Below are 13,301 nucleotides of genomic sequence, written 5' to 3'. Positions count from 1 at the left end.
CAGTAAACATAAAGGAATTCCTCTATGAATTGTTTGCATTCATTTGCATCACTAATGCACCAAACGTTTGCATCTTGCTTGCATGCTCGCAGCCACAGGAAATATATTCTGATTTGAAGTAGTCAGTGGAGGTGTTGGCATTTTATGTGCTATATACGTTGGGGTCACAAAAGTGCAGCTGTTCTTCAGGAGTTAGAGGAAAGATTGATTTTTCCCCTTGTTTTTTTATTTTACTTGGACTTGTGCAAATGTACAAATGAAGTGCTTGACAGGAACTACCGTCTGAGAGTGTGCAAGCTATAACGCTGAAGGTGGACGGAAACTTGAAGTTGAAACTTGGCCCCTGCACATCACGACAGGAAACCCCTTGAAGCCAGGGATGGAAGGGGTCACGGGGCCCTGAAGCCCAAGCCATTGCATGGAATCATTGCCTCAATATCAACCAATCAGGATATAGGCTATGAATCTGATTGAATTTAGTATTGGCCATCCCCAAAATGCACCAGAATACAGGAAATCACATCAAACAATTTAAACAATTTCTGGGGGAGGACCCCCAAACCCCCCCCCCCCCCTCCCACATATGCGACAATTAGTGGGGGGCTCTTAATACATCTGGGCCGAGGGGCCTGGAAGTTCATAATCCGTCCATGCTTGAAGCATACTGACACTAACGACAACAGTAGCAATGCTTACATTCTCTTTTTTACAAAAAGCAGCCTGATCCATTTTGAATAACAATAGTCAATTTGGACAATTTGATCATACTCAGTTTATCCCAGTTATTCCATTTTCCACAGTCTAGGACACAACACTAAATATGTATGAAAATATTCACGGAGATTGTTTCTCCTCAAACGAGAGGGCCAAGGTCGCATTCATCATATCCTACTCACTGGACTTCAACAGTTTGGATCTCCTAGGTCTGTGTCTGCATTTAAACAATTGTTAGGTGGTTCCTGCGTCTTGCACTGTTGACGCTCTATGCTCTGAGGTCGGCTGCCAGTCTGACTGTTCTGAGCGAGCTTCTTCATGCGGAAAGGCGATGGTGAGCACTTAAACGAGCCGGTCATCATTGAGTTGTTATCAGACTCATTCAGCACCACCGCTTCATGGCAATATCGCTTCAGTCTCTTGCGGAAGTGGATTGTGAACAAGCCGTATGTGATCGGGTCCAGGCAAGCGTTGAATAGCCCAAATATGAAGAGGATGTGAGTCATTGAGTGGGACACGGTCTCCTCCAAGTCGTCAGGGAAGAACCAGTACCACAGGCCCAGTAGATAGTACGGCGTCCAGCAGACGATGAAAGAGGTCACGATGACAATGCTCATCTTTAACGCTCTCATGCGCGCCTTTGGGATGTAGTTGTTGGAACGCCGGAGATGAACCTCTTTGGAGGACACTAAAGAGGAAACAGTGAAATTAAATAATATTTTTTTCATATTTCAGCACTGTAATCACCTCCCAGATATTATATTTTATAATTCACTAAATGAACGTGAAAATTGAAAAGGCACTGAAGCACTGTCACATAAATTAACCATTTAAGAGGTGCTTTTGTATCATTACTGTAAGCATACCATGCTGTAACTAATTGATTCCATTTTTTATTCCACCCTGATGTAGCTTTAACTTACTGTTTCCTTTTGCTATTCGCCATATTTCCCGCAGGATGCGTGTGTAGCAGACAATCATGATGACCAGGGGAAGGAGGAAGAGACACACAAACGTGAACATGTTGTAGAGAGTTTCCTCCCAGTGTTGGAGGAAGCTGCCCCGGGTTGTACACTGTGTGAAGTTTGCCGGGAAGGTGATGGTGACGCTGTGAAAGATGAACATCTGTTGGGAAACACAGCAGTCATGACTATCTTATCACCCACTAATTTCTGAGCCACACATTTTAAAAACATGTCTCAATTCCTACAAGTGCATAGACTCCATAAAGTGCATGAAACTAAATGAAAGCATTTAGGATGGTAAATACTAGGGCTATTTTAAATATTTAAATTCAAATGAATCATTGAATAATCAGTATTAGTGACATTAAAGTTCAAAAACTCTTTTATTATTATTTTCACTGTTCAAATAATTGCCATAATAATCTATGATATGACCTAATATGCTGAGGAAATAAATTCAAAGTGCTTCAAATTCAAATAAATTCAAAATAAAGTGCTTCGGGAAGAAGTTTTTTTTCACATACAAGGCATTTCAGGCCACAGATATAACCTAGGGGACACAATGAAAATAAATTAACACTCCCCTCAATGTCAACACTTATTTCTTTGCATTGATGTGCAACTATAGAGTTGATGAACTCCGGTGATATGCAAATTCCTTGCTGCAGACATTGCAGAGGACTTTATTTTCAACACTTTATTTTTTATCAACACCATCAGGTTGTTTTTTAAAAGTAAATGTTCCAATCAATGATCCAGGCAGCACGTTTTCTTCTCTCTTCTTCATTTTACAGTCTAATTTTTACTGACTAGAACGGCTCGGGGGCAAAGGTCATACAGAATTGATTAATCTGCACTAATTTTTTTAATCAGTTATTTTATCTCAAATTAATGAATCGAAATCAATCAGTTATTTTGACAGCCCTAGTAAATACATGTACACCAAGGTCATTTTGGCTCTCCATAAAAACGCAATTGGCAGTAGATGATTATTAATGTGTTTTTACAGAAAGAGCACTAGCACACAAGTCATTGCTATTTTAAGGTTCTGCTCTCCGAGTATGTGTGAGCACTGTCAGGTCAGCTATGCAGTACTCACTCTTTGTTGATGAGAACAGACATCAGCATGAGCATGATTACCAGGGCGGTATTACTGTGACAATTGTGTTTCTGACAAGAGACTGAGAGTGAATCATGGATGTCACAGTTGCATTTGCATCCCTCTGGGTAATATAGCTCATAGGAGTCACTGGGTCATCCCATCAGAGAGATAAAAATGACTGTGAACAGATCCACTAATTAGAGATGCAATGTTCAACCATATATGAATACAAATAAGAAAAATAACAGCAATGGCAATAAACAGCAATGGCAATAAAGTCATTTGACAGTTAAAGGTGCAGCCTTTGACTTACTTGTAAATCAGCTGCCAAATAAATCCATGTGAAATGTAACATAAATACAACAATATAAAAACACATATCTAGCCTCTGGAAGTGCAGTTCTTCAGTAGGCCTATTCTATTTTTTTTTTCAAAAAGGCTACTTTGAAAGGAATATTGGTAGTCGTAAAAGGAGACTGCTCCTAGTATGATCATAATCATGAAAAGATGCCTTCTACACTCCTGTTCTCTATTTACGAACACATAAGGAAGATTTCCCGACAGCATTTATGTTAAAAACCAACATGTGTAATGTATAGAAGAGAGATACACAATACTTCGATTTAGTCTACCCCAAATCAGAAAAAGTTGTGTAAAATGTGTAAAATGTGAATAAAATCAGAATGTAATAATGCAGCAGTCATGACTATCTTATCACCCACTCATTTCTGAGCCACACATTTTAAAAACATGTCTCAATTCCTACAAGTGCATAGACTCCATAAAGTGGAATCTGCAAATATCTTGAACTCATATTTAGTTGCAAAAAGGACATAGACAACATATCAAATGTTTAAAATGACAAATTTGACCATTTCATGGAAAAAATATGTTAATTTTGAATTTGATACCAGCAACAAGTTTCAGAAAAGTGCTAACAAAATGCTGGAAAAGATGTGTAATGATAAAGAAAACAAAAGGAGGAATGTTTCACAACTAATTAGAGTAACTGGCAACACGATTGGGTGAAAAAGAGCATCCCAGAGAGGCAGGGTCTCTTAAGATGTACAGTAGGGGTATTCATCCCTCTGCATAAACCTCTGTGCACAATGAAACAATGTAATTTGAATGCTTCTTAACATGAAATTGTGAAGTATTTGGGGAGTTCATCATCTATAGAACATAATATTATTAAAACATTCAGAAAATCCAGAGAAATCTTTGCGAACAAGGGAAAGAGCTAAAAAATAAATTGGATGGCCATTCTTTTTGGAAAACATGGACTCATCTGGGCTAAAGAGGATAAGACATCTAAGCATCCAACTCCAACTTGTTTTGGTCCTCAATTCGAAACCCAACATCTATGACGGTGTAGAGGTGCATTAGTTCCTACAGCATGGGCATTTTGCACATCTGGCAGGGCACAATCAATTCGGAATGATGTATACAGGTTTTCAGCAACATACTGCCATCCAGGCAATGCTTTTTTCCAGGGAAGACCTTGAATATTCAGGAGAACAATGCCAATATTTACATATTTAAACAGTATTTCTCCATAGAGGAAGAGACCAGGTGCTAAAATGGCCTATCTGCAGTCCAGACCTGTCAAATTAGGTCCATCATGGAATGGAATATCGGGCAGCAATGGGATAACATTTAATTCTCAAAACTCTAGCAACTGGTCTTCTCAGTTCCTAAACATTTACAGAATTGTGTTAAATGAAGAGGTGAAGCAGCACAGTGGTAAACATTCCCTGTCCCAACTTTTTTTGAAACATGTTGCTAACATGAAATGGAAAATTATCATATATTGTCCATGAAATAGTCAACATTTTCATTTTCAACATTTGATATGTTGTCTATGTCCTTTTTGCTGCTAAATATGGGTTCACAAGACTTGTATATTATCACATTCTGTTTTCATTTGCATTTTACACAACGTCCCAACTTTTTCTGATTTGGTGTTGTACATGAAGAATGCACAAATCTCAGATATAAAAAATAATTGGCTATATGTTTGGGATGTTTCCATGTATATATACTTTTTGACAGTCTCCCATTGCACAATAATGTTTAAAATCCCACCCATTTCATTTTTGTTCCTTATAATGCAATGCTTTCTGTTATGGACATAATTTAAAACATAACGATTAGACACTATCAGTGACATCCAAAGGTTAATTACAGGATGTCCTCAGTATACAATAACTTGAAGAGAACAAGTGTGCAGGACAAATCACCTGCCAACATCGATTAATAAATCTGAATTGATGGCACATGCCCAGAACTCAACAGATAATTCTAAAATAATATGACCACATGTACTAGAACATAAAGCAGGCTTCCCTATTTCTGTCCATCCCCTATACACCTTGCACTGTAGATCACGAGTGTTCCATGCTCTCCCTTTGTTAACTCAATGACTGTTGGGACAATTTTGTTAAGAAATATTGGTAACACTTTATAATAACTACACACAATTCATCATTTATTAAGCCTTTGTTACTTATTATTTAATGGTTTGTTCATCATTAGTAATTTCTAATTTATCATCAGTAAAGCATTTGTTCACAGTTATAAATAGTTTGTTCATAGTAAATAAGCCTATATCTTAAATATGTTTAATACACGGCTCTTCACAAGGCAAGTACAACGCTCCATTGGCTTGAATGGGATTTCCCAAATTCTACGGTAAAATATTTTCATGTAATTACCGCTGCAAACATATAATTACTGCTGTCAATGGCAACGGGTTTTGTGCTTCTGATACGTCTTTTATCACTACGCAAGGACTGGAACTTCATTCAAAAGTGAAAGCAGACGGTTGATCAGCTGTGTTCTAAAGAATGTTTTATTCAAGTTCAGCGTGTGTTGTTGCAAACTATTTGTTTCTCAGCAAATGCCACGATGAATGGTAACAAATAGGCTAGGCTATGTAGGCTAAAGTCATATTGTGGGGAGTTTATTATTTCGTTTGGGCAAGTAGCTGTGTAATAAGCGGGATAATGTATAGAATGCCAGTCATTATTAGGAAAATAAGTCCCTTCAGGGTGGAACAATTAACATAGGAACAATGCTTTACAAATGATGAACAAAGCATTTAATAGTTTGCAACTGGTTTATAATAAGAAAATGATTTCATTATAAGTGGTTGTTTCATTACTTATTAGGTTTATTTACTATGAACAAACCATTTATAATTGTGTGAACAAAAGCTGTACTGATGATAAATTATGTATGAACAAGAAATTACAAATGATGAACAAACTATTAACTAATAAGTAACAAAGGCTTAATAAATGATGAATTGTGTGTAGTTATTATAAAGTGTTACCGAAATATTTTCTAAAGCCACACTTAACCAATGATATTCACTAAAAAGTCACACATGTGTGTATATATGTGCCTCTGTGTGTCTGTGTGTGTCTGTGTGCATGTGTGCGTGTTTATGTGTTTGTGCGTCTGTGTCTCTTTCCCTGTGTTTCAGTAATGTGCGGTCTATTTTATCTGTTCAATATGTCCTACGCATTTCCTTTTAGAAGAAACAGGTGCAGTTCTTAGATGTAGGTTCTGGAATTAAAGGAGAATTCCGGTGTGATATTGACCTAAAGTGTATTGAAACATGATACCGAGTGTGAACGTATGTCTCATAGCCCATCTCGGCTTGTCCCCTGCACTCCAAAATCTGGCGCTTTATATCTTAGACGATTTATACAGACAGTATCTTCACGAAGTTTAGCGTTTGCAGCCATCTTGAATTTAGTCACGATAAGTCGAGCGACGACGAATGCATGGATTCCAGTTGCTGCTACTGGAAGAAACTGGAATCCATGCATTTCCACTGAATTATTTTTGGAATCTGATCCCTTATCATACCTGTTCATTCTTACTCGTCGCTCGACTTATCGTGACTAAATTCAAGATGGCTGCAAACGCTAAACTTCGTGAAGATACTGTCTGTATAAATCGTCTTGTAAGTAAACTACCAGTGCTTTTTCAAAGTTCTCAATGTCTCGTTTTAAATGTCAGGGCCCTCGGAAGTCTACCAATGAAGTGTGGAGATACATTGAGCCTCGTAAATGGTGTAAAACAGTGATTTATTTGCATGGCTAGCCCGATGCCGAAGCACCACAATTGAAAAAGCTGTTGGTAGCATCGGCTAACTAGCGCCAGATTTTGGAGTGCAGGGGACAAGCCGAGATGGGCTATGAGACATACGTTCACACTCGGCATCATGTTTCAATACACTTTAGGTCAATATCACACCGGAATTCTCCTTTAACATGTAGAATTAGAAGATGAATGCAAGAATATGTTTGAAAACAATACTAAACATAGTATACTCTATCTCAGTGTTTCTCAAAGTGTGGTCCGGGGACCACTAGTGGTCCGCAAGCTATCCCAAGTGGTCCGCGAGCAGATGTGGTAAAATATAATATCTAGATGAGTTGTTTGCAATATTGAACCAACTTGTATGTAAATTCAAACAGTTCTGCAACATGCCTATGTAAGCTACGCCAGTATAAATCATATGAATCCTCTGACACAATAAGCAAGGTGAGTAGGCCTATTATAATATACTGTTGAAGTACGTCTACTCTTTTTTTTTTTAGCTAGGTGGTCCGTGAGGTTTTTTTTATGGGTAAGGCTATTTGCACCCCTGGTACAATTAGCAGTGTATGCTATTCGTACCCTGGTGCAATTATAAGTGAATTCTATTCGTACCCCGGTGCACACAGCAATGTGTCCTATTAGTACCCCGTCTGATACAAATATCAATGTATGCTATTCGTACCCCGGTGCACACAGTAATGTGTTCTATTAGTACCCCATCTTTTACAAATATCAGTGTATGCTATTCGTACCCCGGTGCACACAGCAATCTAGTAATACCCTGTCTGGTACAAATATCAGTGTATGCTATTTGCACCCCTGTGATTTATTCTGGAATAGAATTCGTAACAGGGTGTGAATAACTCAACTGTGTAATAGACACTCTAAATAAGGTATGCTGTTTGCATCAGTGTATAGATAGAAGGGGATGCTATTCGCACCCTAGTGTATATAGTACTGTATGCTATTTACACCCTGATGCATGAACTAGCTAATCGTTGCAATCAAAACTTCTGTTTGAGAACCGATTTCTTCTTCAAATTGCCGCCTTCTCTCCAGAGACGTTGGTACACATGCACATTTCACTCTGCCAAAACGCATCACACAGGAATCGAACCCGTCTCTCATATGTTATCCCATGTCTGTGACCACTGCACTATCCTCTTCCACAAGTACATGGAATATATTGTAACGATTTGATAGCGACCCACACAGTTGTCCAATCAAAAGGTTTATTTGCTGAGAACGAGAGCAGGTACACAGACACAACACAATGCACACAGGGCAGGTCAAGAAGACACACACACTACACCAACAGGGGAGGTCGCAGCCCCCCACACAAAAAGGATCACACACGAGGGAAAACTAAAAGGGAAACATGTTACAATAAAGACGCTAACATTACACTCAAAACTAAGGAGAAATAACGACATAAACCCCCCAAATGTTCGCTCTTGTATCCCAGGATCCCCTGCGCAGGAGAACGCGAACACTGTCTTTTGCGCCGACGTTACACAGCTCCCCCAACAAGCCATTGCCGTCCTCGGCAATGCCCACGAGGTAGCCACATGCTAACGTCGGCGCGCGTCGCCCGCCACTCAGTTCAGTTCGGGTTCGAGGGGGGTCAGATGAAGCTGCACCAACGCCACTCCGCTCCGTCGAGTCGCCGACCAGGACAGACAGGCACCGACTCCGCAGCAACCGGACTGCGCTGAGCTCTCCTGCTGCAGCTACCGTCTTCGGCGTCCCTCCTCGTGTTGCCATCTCGCAGAGCCGTCCTGCTCTGCTCCCGGCCCGTTCCACTCCTTCGCGGCCTCGGCGAAGGCACGACCCCCGAGATGGCCGTGCTATCGAACTCCACACAAAAACTTTTTTCAAAAGGCGCCGGCCAATAGGCCAACTAGAACGGGCGCCCACACAGCACGGTGCCTCTCACACGCACCCAAAAGTTTTAAAGTTCAGATGGCCTTTCTGTCGAAGCTGCCCCACCGTCGTGAGTTCGCTGCCCTCACTGGCTCCGCCAACTGTCCATCGTCTAGGAACCTCTGCCTCGTCGCACTCCCTCGGCTCTGCTCACGCGTCGCGGCTCGCCGTGGAGTCAGCGCCCAGGCCAGCGTCGTCTTCTCCGCGACCGCTTCTTCCGGCCAGATCTCCTCCCATGGCAGTAGGCAGGTCCTGGCGACAGCTCCTCTCCTCCGGCGGCAGTAACGATAGAAGGCCTCAAGCTCCTTAGCAACCCTTACAAGGGGATCTCTCTGGATCCTCTTGCGTGGGCCTCCACCCAGTGGTGAGGTCTCCCGCTCCCAGCTTCTCTCGCTGAGTGGAGGCCATGTCCGAAAGTCGCTTCTGACACCAATGTAACGATTTGATAGCGACCCACACAGTTGTCCAATCAAAAGGTTTAATTGCTGAGAACGAGAGCAGGTACACAGACACAACACAATGCACACAGGGCAGGTCAAGAAGACACACACACTACACCAACAGGGGAGGTCGCAGCCCCCCACACAAAAAGGATCACACACGAGGGAAAACTAAAAGGGAAACATGTTACAATAAAGACGCTAACATTACACTCAAAACTAAGGAGAAATAACGACATAAACCCCCCAAATGTTCGCTCTCGTATCCCAGGATCCCCTGCGCGGGATAACGCGAACACTGTCTTTTGCGCCGACGTTACAATATGTTATAGTTATAGCCTTATAGTTTATAGGCCTCATCATATTCATGAAATTTCTGTTAACTAACAAACTGACGGTTGTATGTGTTCACTGAACCAAGAGTATGAAAATAAAACACAACTTTTCAATCTAAAACTTAATCTGAACAGATAGTAGTGCCAAAACCTTTCAGAATTCTTCACTTTCTGCTGACGAAAAAACGAATGTCCGCCATGTTTTTTGTGCACGTGAGCAACATCTTTTTGTTGTTATGTCACAGGTGTGAATAGCTCAGCTATGTGGCCAAGGCTATTCGTACCAGGGGTGTAAACAGACACTCCGTTTTTTCAAGTGGTCCTTGGTCTGAAAAAGTTTGAGAAACACTGCTCTATCCTAACAATAAGTGTAAATACATCCACAAACAGCGATAATGCATGGGGTCCAAGCAACTACTGATTTGTGTCAGCTGCAAAGCCCCCTATGGACAGAATTTCATTTGGTGTCCATCCATAGCCATTTACTGCTTCTCATATGTCAATTGAGAGTGAGTCTGTAAAGGTTTCATTGACTTACGACTTCCAGGGCATTACCAGCAGTGAAATTAAACTGCATTAAACTCTTACCAAATCATTTCAGAATTGTAGCAAACATGTCTTTCTTAAATGCAGTTGTTTACACGTACATATCTGATTAACCAGGTCACCATCAGCGCAGCCATTGGTGGTGCACAGCTCTATCTGTCATCGTATAAAACCCTCCCCATGTCGGATAAACAACTGTGATTGGATCCTGGGTTTTGGGCGTCAATGGGATCCTATCCTTTCCAGACGGACTTTCAGAGCCATTTCTAATTTGCTAACAGGTTTGTCTGGGTTCACCCATGCTTGTGCGTCCAAAGACTGTAATTCAGCATGTCAAATTTAAACTTAAAAAATGTATATATCTTTAGTATAGGCTATTTATCAGATGATATTGGAACAAACAAGAGTGAGATGGTGAAATATGTCAGTTGTACATGTAGTGTCCAACAAAGAACAGAATTGGATGTGTGTCTAAATAATGTGCTAGTGATGTAGCAAGTAAAATATAATGAACCTTGTGGAAATTTGTGTGCCACTGGTTTACAACTGACTTACTGGAACTGCTGACCAAAAAATAAAAAGAGAAGGGGAAAAGGACAAAAAACTTTGACAAATCCTATATGACTACGCTGTGCGTATCAGCGGCCATGATAAAAAAACAGTGGTAATGCATAATATCTCCATAAATCTCCATAGCCTTTAACATTCAGATGTGAATATGTGTAATCTCTGCATACATTTCATATCCCTGCTCAATTATCTCCACAGGAATCTTAAAACACCCTTGAGTACACTATACTTATATCAGACATTTATAATCAATTACAGGAAATATCTGCTATGAATTAAAGAGATTTGAGAGTTGAGATTCAAGCAAAAATGTTAGCAAAGAAGTAAATCATCAGTGCCTGTATCAGATAGCTGTTTGATTGACATAAATAAGAAAAAATGCCTTTTTTACAAGTGCCTAATACAGTTCTCTCTGGACATAATTATAGTTTATTCTCCGTGACCCAACTTGAAACAAGGATTGGAGTGTTTTCAATGTGAAATCAAAAGTCCACATGCCCATGGTAGTGAGGAGAAGAACACGAATCTTTATTCTCCCTTACCTGTGGGATAGACAGAATCACACTCATGGTCCACGCAATGATCAACATGATTTTGTTCTTCCTCTTGGCCTCACTGATAGCCAGTGGGTTCAGGATGGCAGATTGTCGGTCGAGGCTGATGACAACAGTGACAAAGGCGCAGGAGTACATCGCGACAAGTTTCATGAACATGAGGAACCGACAGGCCACGTCCCCAGCCAGCCACTGGACAGTGATGTTCCACACTGCGTCGACAGGCATCACGATGAATGTCACCAGCAGATCCGCCACAGTAAGATTTATAATGAGGATTCGGACATGAGACCTCCGCTTGTTGTTGGTACTAGCCTCCCACAGCACGGCGAGATTACAGACTGCCGACACCGCGCACAAAGTAAAGGTAGTTATCACTCTGATTTTGGCTGCAGTGGAAAAAGTAGGCAACCGGAGAAAGTGATCTGCCACTGCGCTTCTGTTGCACAGCGGGGATTCGCAGCTTGTGTTCTGCACAAGCTGGTCAAACATGACTGTGGAGATGTTAGTACAATTGTCATTCATATCTGATGTGAAGGTGACAGAAGTGTTGGAAGATCCGTCTCCATTCGAGCAAGAGCTCGTTTATTCGACTAAAAATGAATGTCACTTTTTGAAGACATATTTTCCGACATCTGTGAGGGGTTATAAACCATCTATAGAAATAGAAAATGAGAATGAGCACAGATATTGAATATTTATATGGAATTTGTATTTGTTTGACTTTTAAGATGAAGCCTTGATAATGTATCAATCGACGTTCACAATACTGACTAGGCTAAAATCACACTAGACGCATACTAAATTATACCCCATACCCCATCATATAATATTTTTGCCTATTACATTGCAACTCCATGAGACATACGATTCAAATAGCATAAGAGCTAGATCTCACGCTGGATATTTCCGAGAACAACACTCTTTCCTGCCAGTCCGGAAAACATTGACTGTAAATGGGCAATTCAATCGACGATACAGCATGATGGCATGTGAAACTGATTGAGATGCGAGACAAGTCCATCACTACACAAAATCTCAACATGCTATAGCTGAATTCATGTAGGCTAAACTGAGATGCTTGTAGGCAACTCATCTCTGAAGTATACTTGTTAAAATAGTTTAGCAAACTATACGGAAAATATAAGATACCTAGTTGAAACTTGCCAAATAGATCAAACAGTCTATAGCCTACCATTGTCGTGTGTCCTGTAGAGTGTAGACAATTTCATGTTTATGTAATAATCCGTGTTAAAGTAGGCTATCCAATCGATCAACAAGAACAACAACAAAAGTAAAAGAAACGAAAATCTTCAAAACGCAGTTGCATATTCGATTCGATCACTGTGCCACTACAGGTAAAGCAAGGTGCAGCAAGGATGTAGCCTAACTCTTTCAGCTCAAATATCCGATCCCTCATCTAAGTAGTCTACCCTTGAACGTCAGAGAACGTCACACGCCCCCCTACACAACCCACGACTGACTGCTCTCTCTTTCTCATCCCTCTTAGCATGATGTGGTCATGATGTGGCCTTAGCCCGTAATGATGAATGAAGGCGTAATGACCCCTTGTCAATTGATAATCAGAGTTAATAGCTAAAATGAGTAGCCTAATGTGGAGTGGGCTTCAACATGATAACGTAGGCTAATTGGCTTAGGCAGAGTGACCTGATGTCTAAGAAGACACTGCAGAGATGAGTTGCAAGCATCTCAGTTTTAGCCTTATGATTATCTTCTCTTTCTTGTTTGCTCTGCTTCATTTACTGTAACTCACTTTATGTTGGTGTTAGCCAGGTCTCTCTCGCTCTTAATAATAATAATAACTAGATGTACCGCAGATCGGTACAAAATATGACCACCGCCCAGTCCAGCACATTTTTTCCACAAAAATAAATCACGCTGAAAGGCCTATATGATTCTAACTGTCTCACTAAATTGCATTATCCACACTCAATTCTCACTGGTATCTGCTAGACAACAAGTACCAAAACATGATTAGTTCATAGATTTCACATGTAAAATTCATTTTATACAACCCC

At 40.6% G+C, this 13,301-nt stretch overlaps 1 protein-coding gene across 1 annotated transcript; it reads right to left on the bottom strand.

The window, feature by feature from the left end:
• Positions 1 to 902: 902 nt before the first annotated feature.
• gnrhr4 (gonadotropin releasing hormone receptor 4) lies at positions 903 to 11,754 on the bottom strand. The gene is made up of 3 exons (XM_076272595.1): positions 11,251 to 11,754; positions 1,638 to 1,839; positions 903 to 1,402 (listed from the first exon to the last, which is right to left on the bottom strand). The coding sequence occupies exons 1-3, from the start codon at positions 11,752 to 11,754 to the stop codon at positions 903 to 905; spliced, it is 1,206 nt and encodes a 401-aa protein (XP_076128710.1).
• Positions 11,755 to 13,301: the final 1,547 nt, after the last annotated feature.

The sequence above is a fragment of the Alosa pseudoharengus genome, unplaced genomic scaffold, assembly GCF_046254945.1.
Source record: "Alosa pseudoharengus isolate Yale_2024_CS ecotype anadromous, Long Island Sound unplaced genomic scaffold, YU_APseudo_1.1 YU_APseudo_1.1_scf_10, whole genome shotgun sequence".
In the NCBI taxonomy this organism is placed as follows: Eukaryota; Metazoa; Chordata; class Actinopteri; order Clupeiformes; family Clupeidae; genus Alosa; species Alosa pseudoharengus.
Note: the sequence above shows the minus strand (reverse complement) of the source record. Positions and strands in the feature narration are given on the sequence as shown.

Excerpts from the sequence above, each read along its gene's own strand:
- gnrhr4 (XM_076272595.1), bottom strand. The coding sequence starts at position 11,754 with ATGTTTGACCAGCTTGTGCAGAACACAAGCTGCGAATCCCCGCTGTGC. Across the intron at positions 1,840-11,250 it reads TGATTCTGTCTATCCCACAG|ATGTTCATCTTTCACAGCGT; the intron begins GTAAGGGAGAAT and ends GTTTCCCAACAG. Across the intron at positions 1,403-1,637 it reads GCGAATAGCAAAAGGAAACA|TGTCCTCCAAAGAGGTTCAT; the intron begins GTAAGTTAAAGC and ends TTTCCTCTTTAG.